Consider the following 10928-nt stretch of genomic DNA (forward strand, 5'->3'; position numbering starts at 1 on the left):
AACACGACACACATTTCTCTCATCAGATACACTACTGATACCATCTCAAGAACGTGGGTGACGCTGCGGTCCCTGCTGATTTCTAGCTGATATTTAGCTCCATAACTGTAGAGTACACCTGAAGGGAAAAACATACAATGTCAGATGAAGAGCAAAACAGGGCAGTCCTCATCCTCTTTTCTCCTCAATCTGTTTGTGCTGCCTCTGTCTGAATCCCCTGCTGGTGTTTTTCTTTCTAGTCGGGTCCTTTTCTAAAGTGGATTTTTCACTTTGCAGCAACACACAAAAGAAGCTAAATTAACTAAATGTGTGTGTAACAAAAAGTTCTTTGGTGCATCAGCTAACATTAACCAAAGTCCCACGCTAATGAAAAGTTGTTTCTCACAATATGTTACAGCAAACACACAAAGACACAAAACACATACACAACCACAGAGGAAGTGAGACTAATTTGTTATCCGTGTCAATTGAAACAGCAGCTCTCCTTCGGACCCATGGATTACGAGAGCCTCCAACAAGAGCTAGCTCTGAAAGCCCCTCTGTGGAAAAAGGTGTCCCCCACTGAGTCGCACCAGGACAGCTCTACCACTGTAGTCTATAGGATGGACACTGTCAGCGAGTGAAACTTAAAAAAAAAAAAAAAAAAAAGGAGCACTTGTCCCGCACACCCCCACCTCACCTGATCTCTCGCAGCAGCACCACCATCTTTCCTTGCCCTTTGATATTTATATATAAATTATGTAGAGGATTATTTATTGCTTGTGAAGCAGTTACTGTGTGGACGGACTGGGAAGCTTCTTTTGTTTGTGTCTGTGTTGGAGAAATGGGACGAGTTACTGCTTGTTTGTTTTTACTCTGAATTCCAGATGAACTTGTAGCCTCCACCTGGTTGTTGCCTTAGTGTGTGTGTAGGATCTGATGTACAGTGTACAGGTTGTGCTCTTGTTACATCTCACCCCATTTATTGCAATGTTATTTTGTTTTGGGTTTTTTTTGTTTTTTTTTGTGTTTTGTTTTTTTCATTTCAACAGAATCCTATTTAAAATGTAGGCTAAGGGTTGATTTGAGATTCTGTTTTATTTTATTTCTATTTTGACAAAAGGAAAAAAAGAATGATGTATGAGTGTGTTTGCATGTGTGGAGCTTCAGTGCAGCCAGTCTTTAGACCAACAGTCTCCACATCCACGGTCAGACTGCTAATGATTGCTTACTGTAGCTCACACTGAGGCCCCAGAGATTAGCACATTAAAGCAGATGCTGATGTACTGTAGGAGATGATCACAATGTGACATTGTGCGTCTTAGGATTTTACTAATGGGAAGTGTTGGGTCAAAGGAGAATATTGTTAACATATCAGTTAGCTGTGAACGCTCGGGCTTTGGCTTAAATTTTTTAAAAATGAGCCCTGACTTCTGAAGGGATTTTAATAATGCAGGGTTTTGTTTTTGTTTTTTGCTTTTCTAATTAATGATGGGCAAAGGCGTTTTCGCACTACTGAATCATTAGAATCAGTTCATTCAAAAGATTTGTTTAAAAGATTCATTCAACAAATGGTTAAGTGCTTCACTGAAGCGCAGATCGGTCATTGGTGCATCTCAAATATTTCCCTATACATATCAGTCTGGGTAATGTCATACATCTGCAGTTCAAGGTCAATGTTGTTGAATCTTTGAAGCTTAAAGTCAGCTGTGCATTTGTTGTCTTGAACAGACCTCATTCCTCCTGTGAACGAATGACTTGAATCACTCAGTGAGTTTATCCCTGCACGTTTGCTCACAGCTGACTTGTTTCAGGAAGTGATTCAGTTCAGTTCGTTCTCACAAAAGATTAGTTCTCTTGAACAAAACCTTCACAAACAACACTACAGTATTTCCAATCTCACATGCTGGACTTTGAAAGGAAAAATCAACACAAAAACTGAGCGCCTGTCACTGTAAGGCAAGGCAAGTTTATTTATATAGCACATTTCAACAAGGCAATTCAAAGTGCTTTACATAGAGCTTAAAAAGCATCAAGACAGAATATGAGAGCAACACAAGTAGAAAGACATTTAAATACAAATAAAAAGTGTTGAATTTGGAAATAAAAAGAAGCTAAAAAGGAATAAGACAGATAAAACTGTAGCTCAAAGACAGACATGATCCTCGCCGACAGATGTTTGCATTAGAATAAAGGCAGACCACTGCGATAAATGGAAATCCCACATTAAAGTCAGTTGATCTGCAAAACATGTTGCAGGAGTAAAACTGTACATTTGTATGTGCTGGAATTATTTTTAATAGTAAATTCTAAATTGAATAACTTTGAAATATAACATTGTTTGTGCACCCTCCATATCTTTATTGATGGAGTACAAAACAGACATTAGAGTCCTGAGAACTTGGACCTAAAAACACAATCAGGGTTGAGAAACAGTTGATGTACATTGTGCTGACTGAACTGGAAGTTCTGTTTTACCACGGTTTCTATTTTCAATATGCCAGTATTTGTGCTAATTTCTCTGATTATGTTGTGGTTGATACAACACAAGCAAATAAAGGTTTGCTCAGCCAAAGGAGAGAGGTGAGGTGACTAGAACAACAGGCTGTTTGTAAGGCTCCTGGTGGAGACTCGTTTGACCCGATAGTCCTCATTTACCTGTCAGACTGTCAGGAGCAACGACCTCGGTGGACTGGCTGCAGCGGCTGAGCTGCTGTGGAGTTTGGATGAAAAAATGTGTGTGGGTGGCTGATTGTTTGTTTTTGATTTGTGTGTACACTCAGTATTGCATCGCGTGATGGAGGATGGAGGGTGTTGTTTGTTACAGCAGTAAGGGCCCGTGTTGTGAGCAGCAGGTGACTGCTGCATCCAGGCTGTTTTCACTGTCTGTTTACACTGCGCACAGAAATATGGTTGTGTTGACACAGGTCGCCTCAGTCTGGAGATTAAGCTGCTCACTACAGAAATGGAGAGCAGTGATCTATATGTTGACCTGTCCAGAGTGTGTCCCACCTCTCACCCAGAGTCAGCTGGGATTGGCTACAGCGCCACCACCACCCACCACCACACACACTTCTGTGGTACTGATTTAAATCAACACAGAAAAGCAGTTGTGTAAACATCCAATTCTACATTTTCAGTCAATCATGAAAGCGCAGGCACAGAAACTCATGTATGATATTGGCAAATTACAAAGAATGGCCAGCTCTGTCAGCAGAGGAAGATGATATTAAATGGATGTTATCAAATTATTTTAGAAGCATCAAGTCCACTGGTCCAGAAATGTTTATGTTTACTGCTGTGAATATTCCTTACTAAAAACACATAAGGTTCGAACCCTTCAAAGACATATTTTTTGCGCATTATGTCCGGCAGAGTGCAAACAACATCACAAGAGTTATAACTACTTGTACAGGTGCTCATGGATGCATTTTTTGAGATGTGCCCTCAGGGTGTTATGGATCTGGAGTGGTAGGCTAGGCTAACTGTAGCTTACTTATAACCTTGAGGTTCTGACTGACTACTGACCAAAACACAAAGTATTTCCAATCGGAGCTCGGAGTGACACTCGCTCTCTGTGCAGCAGAGCTGGGTTGTGAACTCACTGCCATCATTTCTGCACAGTTGTTGAATTATCTGCTCGTTTCAGCTTGACCTGTGTTTCACCTTCAGTCAGTGACAGTGACGAAGTGTCCGTCATACGGTCGCCTCAGTGCTGCTCTTTCACAATTGAATGTCTGTTTATTTTTACAGTTTGATTACATAATCAAATGTATGACTATTGGTTGACACCCCCAATGCAGATTGAGTGTCGGCATGCAAACTCACACAGAACATGTATCCAGTGTTACTCTTAAACTAAGGTTATTCAAACTTGTTTCAGTAGACATAACTTACTGAATTTGTGAATGTACATAGCAGCAGGTGTATATAGCTTTTAGGTGTGTGTCTGCACATGAGTGATGACTCTCAGCAGCAGAACTGAGTGTGTGTGTGTTGAATTTACACTTAAGACGTTCCGAATTTATGGTATTATCTCCTCCAGGAAATAGAAAGACTTGCACATGAATGTCATGTCAGCAGATGCCTTAGATGTCGCTCTATTGTGACTGTGCTAGGGGGAAGGGGGGGGGGATTTATCTGTTTGTTACTCAATCATTGTTGAAACTGTACAACTGGTGTGTGGTGTTTATCAGTGGATTTGACTCCAAGTGATAGATGCCAGAGCCAATAATACCCCGTTACTACTCTGTCATGTTGTTGAGTGAAGTATTTTATTTATTTTATTATAAGTCATGGACGTCTGTTATTGTTTTTTTGTTTGTTTTTTTCGTTTTTCAAGTTTCTGCTCTTTATTGTGTGGAGGTACAAGAAGCCTTTTTCATACTCCTGCTGTGTTTTCCACAGTTTGTCTGTCGGCTACTTTGAATGATTTTATTCATATTCCTGTTACTTCATGCTAAAGTTTGCAGTGGACTTCTAGAAAGTACTGACAGTGGGACAGTTAAAGTTATAATCCTTAAGATTTTCAATATATCAGACACTGTTTGATACACATTAAAAAGCCAGCAGATCAGTGCTGGAAGCAGAAGATGCTGCTTCTCATCTTCTGCTTCCAGTACTGACCTGCTGCATGTAGATTCACAGTAACCAGGTTACTGCAGTGCATGGAAACCAGCGTCACCTGGATTCTCTGAGTGACCACGTTGCTGTAAATGCAATAACTGCCAGCAACTGAGTCAGACTGAAGAAGTGGCACATGCATCCATCGCATGTAATTTGTCACATTATGATGTTGTTCAGATGAGAACAAAACATGTCACAAGACAACATATTAGTATATGAAGACATTAAAACTAGTAACAACAATCTTAAGAATTACAACTTTAAATGTACAATTATACTATGATGATGGATGTGCTTAAATTCAGCACAGTTAAACAGTGATATCATTATGATTTTCTACATGATGATGAAGTCAGCTTCATTATGGTTTAGGTATTGTCATGGCCACAGTTTGTGGGATCACCTCAGATGTGATTTTAGTTTCTCATCTCAGTCTCAACCTTTTTTTTTTTTTTTTTTTCTGACCAGTCAGTCATAAAATGTGCGTGAAGGGAATCAGTCTCCTTTGTGACAATGTGCAAGTCTTTATTTCTTTGCTGCTACAGGGTATTCCGCACCACCAGCACCCCTGGCCCCAAATCTAAAACCCAGTGCCTGCATGTCTACGAGACTGGACCAGAGCAGCTCTGACATGAGACTGGCTCGACCTGATCGCTGATCTGATTTGTTCCACTTTGGTAAATGGCGTCAGTGGTGCTGGAGGGTCAATGAGCTGTGTTACTTGAAGTTTGTGATCGGTAAAACTTTTCTTACTCCTCAAAGTCTGATATTACTCTGCAGAAGGGCTTTTGAATGCAGTAATGAGTGTTTCCATTCAAATCATCACATTTTCATGTATGTTTTTTTTTTCTCTTTGAATTCTCATCTCCCCCTTGCATGCTTATTTGTGTCTGATTTGATGAATGTCTTTTTAATCCCATGTTGTATGTTCATTTCATTTTTCTTTTCACATGTCTTTATTTATGTTGATTTGTGTCTTGGACATACATTTTATCCCTTATGACATTGAAATTGCATATAAATTTAAAAATCTATCACTACCATTGTTATTTGGTGACCTTGGAATTGTAAGGTTCTCTAATGTCCCGGTCCGATATTAGATATTTATATGTCGTTTTTAAAACGTCTCTTTTTGCCAAAAAATTTATTGTTGAGATTGAGAAAATACAATTTTACATGTTAAATTAAAATAAATTCCTCAAACCTGCAGTGGATGAAACCGTACAGTTCCAAGCTCATGACTGATGACTGTTAAACTTCTCTTTGTTTTGATTTTTCTCTGTCCACATGGTTGTAAATCTGTAAAGTCTCCATAAACTCATGAACTGTCCTGTCTGCTTGGAGAAGACATGAACTCGTCTTCCTCGTCTTTTGTTTTTTTTTTCTTGGCTGTGACGAACTTGCAGACTCGACAGTGACAGTGGTGTTAAGATTTTTGTTGCCTTGGTGTCCCTTGTATAAAATCCAATAAAGCACTGTTCTCTTCTCTAAAATCTTTCTCTGCGCCCGCAACTGTTCTTCAGCCACCTCCACCTTTTCCTCTAGAGACTGATGCTCCTGTTGTTTTGATTGCCCCGCTCCTTCACCCCGGTAGTTGTATTGACATTGAGTAGTTACAAGAATTTAGCAGCGGTAAATAAAGGATCATTGTGTGTATTTAAGCACCTGAAAATTTTACCTATGAATATTGAATCTTGAATATAGATATGAGGAAGAAGGCAATAATCAATGTTATAAATACATGAATTTTTAAAGGAATAGCTAGACACTTTGTTTTATAATTCACTCTTTATGTTTAATCCTGACCAAAACCAAATTGTTTGCTGTTATACAGCAAATTATTTTTACACGTCTGTTTTTGTACAGATTAAATAACATGTTAATTGATGAGCATTATACATGCTGGTAGGTGAGTTTTGTTACTGATAGACAGAACCAGCCTAGCTGCGTATTATGTTTCCAGTCTTTGTGCTAAGCTAAGCTAACCAGCTACTGGCTGTAGGTACATATATAACATACAGATATGAGAGTAGCATCAATCTTCTCAACATTCACCAGAAAGTGAATAAGCATATTTCCCTATTTGTCAAATTGTTCCTTTAATACTCACAAACTCTGCTCACCTGGTTTGATCAGAAACCAAAGAACCAACCGCCTGTATCGTCAGATTCTGGTTCCAATGTTGCTAAATCCTGATTGGTGCACAGTGTGTTATTTTTACTGAACCCCGCCCACTTTAAACCAGTGAGAAGAGCACAGTGAGGAAAAATAAAAACACAAATCTCTCAAGACTTCAGAAAAGCATAAGCAGCAGCTTCATTTTTGTGTTTCATTAATGTTTCCAGAGAAACAAACTCATTCATGATTCGAACAGCACTTGATGATCACATAGCAGTTCATACTTTTGTTACTCAGTCTCATGGACCAACAGAATGGTTTGAAAAAAAACCTTGTCATTCAACACCTAAGGAGCCAGTCAGCATGCAGCATGCTCAGACCAAGATCTAATAATGCTGGTGATTGACTGTTAATTTACAGAAACATGTAAAGTACCAAAATTAAAGTCAAATACAGTGGAAAGTCAATAAAAGAGGAAAATTATAAACATACTGCTGACAGTGATACAGTGCAGTCCAACCAGTATCTGTAGCATTTACAAACTGTCTACTGCACACACACTGACCCACATCAGTTTACATACAAATACTGGCTGTTATTAATCAGTGTCAGCACAGTTACTGAGAGTTAAAAACATGAGCTGTAACTTCAGCACAATATAACTCATTTAACAATATGAACGGAACTTTCCTGTGACACAAAGTTGAAGCTTGAGAGGAAAATTTGTGGTCGGCCCTTTACAGAAATGGACAAGAAATTCTCAAAAGAAATTTCCCTAAATCTGAAAGGAAAGACATTATGCTAAATGAAATAAAAAATTCTAAGGATATAGAACTAACCACAGAGGGAAAACCTCACCCTCAGTCTAACATGAACAGGGACAGAGGAACATGAGCCCTAAACTTTTGCTTTGGTGGTTTGTGTGGCTCTGTGTTGTAATACATAGGTCTCGTTTCAGAGCCAGATTTTTCTTCCTACGGCCGTGAAGGCCTCAGACCAGAGCGAGGCTTTTATTTTGGTGAAACGATGCTCCGTAATAGTTTGGTTCTTTGGTCCTTGCTGTCATTTCATAAAAGAGTAACTGAACTCTAGACTGAAAATCAGGGCTCTGCTGCCCCCTGGTTCACCTCTGAGTGATGTTGCCATATATGTCACCCATAATAATCACATATATAAATCCTCTGGAAATATGAAGATATAAGTTTATAACATATATGAAATACCCATAGTAAAAAATATATATTTGCAATCATTAGAAATATCTGGTACATTTTTATATGGTGTAACATGTTCCAACCATATATGTATGTGATATAGATATATATTTACTTTATATATTCAAGTTTATTAAAACTTTTAAAAATTTTTTTGGGCAACAGTTTTTTCCGCTGGTTCCAGCTTGATAGCAAACTGAATATCTTTGGTCGACCAAACGAGCTATTTAAACAAGTTCACTTTGGGAAAATATACATAAATATAAAAAAAAAAAAATCATCAGATGTCCGCTTTTCTTTCCCTGCTAACTTCAAATTGTTTTCCACCTTTACTATCCTGAGCTGATTGATGGTATCATGCACAAATCAGTGTCATAAAGGAAGTAAAATGAATTTGGGGATTTTAAAACATCCCTGTAAACCTTCATAATCCTGCAAACCCTCATTCTACACATCACTTATAGGTCCATATAGTCTAAAGGCAGATGTCCATGTGTTGTTTGATTATAAAGCAGGTCTAGGTTCTATATTAATACTGTGAAAGTATCAAAGCCTCAGTCCACAGAGAAATGCACACAGCCTGTATTCAGAAACTGAGCCTTAAACAAAATAATGGACATTTATCACTATTTTAATCAAGGGAATAATCTGCAGATGAATTGACACGCAGGTAAAAGTTAACTGTAAATCTGAGACACCGCTAAAAGTGTCATATAGTCTTTCAGATACTTTCTACTGGTATTTTAAATCTTTTTTCCCGATGTTCCTTCGTATGAATTGAAATCTTAAGGTTTTTGCTTAAAGGAAATGATTCATTGCTGTGTGATGGTAAGTCTGACTGATGCAGGGATCACTCATGTTATTGTTGAATTGTTTTCATAATTGTGTAGATGTAACTTCACACACAATTAAATCACAATTAAATAAGGACTAGTTTCAGAGGAAGTGATTCATTTTCTTTGACATGGTGTAACAGCAGTGAAAGTGGAGACTCTGTGGTCCTTCTGCAAATGTTCTCTGTTTGTCTCTGTCTCTGTCCACAGGTCAAGTCTGTGATCAACCTGCTGTTTGCTGCTTACACCGGAGACGTGTCTGCCCTGAGGAGGTGAGCGGCTCACACTCACTCCTCTCACACTGCTAATGTGCCCAGAGGTCAACACGGGGTTATGTCACTTTTCTTTAAGAGTTCTTCATGGTGCTTTCCTCTCTCAGCTGCATGAGACCTCTAGTGGCAGCAAGAGGAACCTTTGAAAGAACTGTTCAATTGGTGAAAGTGTAAAATCTGGGATTTAGAATACGTCTGTTTCAGCCTTAATCTGTGATAATGGCTCATAAAACTGTTGTTTTGTCTGAAGGTTATTTAAATGTTTTTTTTATAAAGTTAGTTGTTTATTTGTGTGTGTGTGTGTGTGTGTGTGTGTGTGTGTGTGTGTGTGTGTGTGTGTGTAGGTTTGCACTGTCATCCATGGACATGGAGCAGAGGGACTATGACTCCAGAACAGCCCTCCATGTGGCAGCAGCTGAAGGTAACACACACACACACACACACACACACACACACACACACACACACACACTCGTTTCGTTTTAGGGAGATTTTTCATGGCATGAAAAACATGACTTCACAGTGTGACACAATAATGGTGTTTCAGACAATAGTGTTCCTGCAGCTTGGCGGAAACACTTTGGGGGAGGGCTCTTTCCTGTTTGTTTGTTTTTTTCCTGGTATTTCCGCTTTTTACTGGATGGAGACAGTAGAGAGTGAAAGGCAAGAAGAGAGGGGGGATGACCTGCAGCAGTGGCTGGATTCACACCCAGGCCGCTGCGATAAGGACTGAGCCCTGTTAATGATACACAGATTCCCAGGTGAGCTAGCAGGGGGGCGCTCAGGCTCTTTCCTGTTTCAACCATAGCAATGCCTGGGTGCACGGAGAAATTGTTTTCCCAGTTGAGTGTGGAAGAACTGCAGTGGTCTGAACGGAGCCCTGACCTCAACCCCCATCCAACACCTCTGGGATGAAGTTGAACTTGCCCAGCCTGAACCTGACTGTGAGCCAGGCCTCATCACCCAACATCAGTGTTGGACCTCACTGATGCTTCTGTGTCAGAACCCGAAGAAAATCCCTACAGCAGGTTCAGCGTCGGAAATGAGAAACGTGGAGGCTGTTAAAGCAGCAGATTAATGAATATGGTTTTGGAAATGGAAAAACATTGTGGTTGGTTGTAAAACTGCTTTGTCAGAGAGTTGTCCTTATCTGAAATGATTTTGTGCCACTTTTGCGTGACAGTGTTTGAAGTATCTGTTGTGTGTGTGTGTGTGTGTGTGTGTGTGTGTGTGTGTGTGTGTGTGTGTGTGTGTGTGTGTGTATATGTGTTCATGCATGTCTGCTAATATATTTCTGACATCTGCTCTGCTTCCAGGGCACACAGAGGTGGTCCGCTTCCTGCTGGAGGCTTGCAAGGTGAACCCAGTACCCAGAGACAGGTGAGTCTCTGTCCTCAATCTCCTCAATGACTTGCTCTTTTCTGTAGAATCATTTTTACATGAGGCCATGTCTGCAGCATGCACCTCATCCTTTGATGGAGGAGGAGTCTTGTTGTCCCACCCTCCCTCTTTCTTTTTATCGATGTGGGTCCAACATTCCCAATCACACCGTTATAGATTTACTTCCTATTGTACATTTCATGCAGCCACTAATTCATGACATGACAATGTAAAAATCAACTTGCACACACCTGAAACTTGCTTGAGTAATCTATGTAATATAAACTGTAATGTATATTCTGAAGGCCTCATTAGTTCTAACACCAGAGGACAGTTTTATTACGAGCAGCGAGAAAAGTGTTTGTGTGGAGCAGCTCACTGTCAAACAACTAGTGTAAAGTGTCCACAGGATCAAAACATGGAAACAAGTCAAACTGATCCATTAGCATCACCAGTATGTACATGTGTAACTAGAAGAAAGTTCACTCTCATTTATTTTGTAGTTC

At 39.6% G+C, this 10928-nt stretch overlaps 1 protein-coding gene across 3 annotated transcripts in view; it reads left to right on the forward strand.

Moving 5' to 3' along the window:
• glsb (glutaminase b) overlaps positions 1 to 10928 on the forward strand; it is a 40023-nt gene that overhangs the window by 25927 nt on the left and 3168 nt on the right. For 2 of the 3 annotated variants that reach the window (XM_056389196.1, XM_056389195.1), the window contains exons 15-17: positions 8981 to 9042; positions 9387 to 9463; positions 10359 to 10422. In XM_056389196.1, coding sequence (XP_056245171.1) covers positions 8981 to 9042; positions 9387 to 9463; positions 10359 to 10422 — 203 coding nt within the window. Of the gene's footprint in view, positions 1 to 476; positions 6103 to 8980; positions 9043 to 9386; positions 9464 to 10358; positions 10423 to 10928 lie in introns of those variants that run through there. The other variant, XM_056389197.1, reaches the window with a different exon arrangement.

Source organism: Seriola aureovittata, chromosome 11 (assembly GCF_021018895.1).
Source record: "Seriola aureovittata isolate HTS-2021-v1 ecotype China chromosome 11, ASM2101889v1, whole genome shotgun sequence".
Lineage (NCBI taxonomy): Eukaryota > Metazoa > Chordata > Actinopteri > Carangiformes > Carangidae > Seriola > Seriola aureovittata.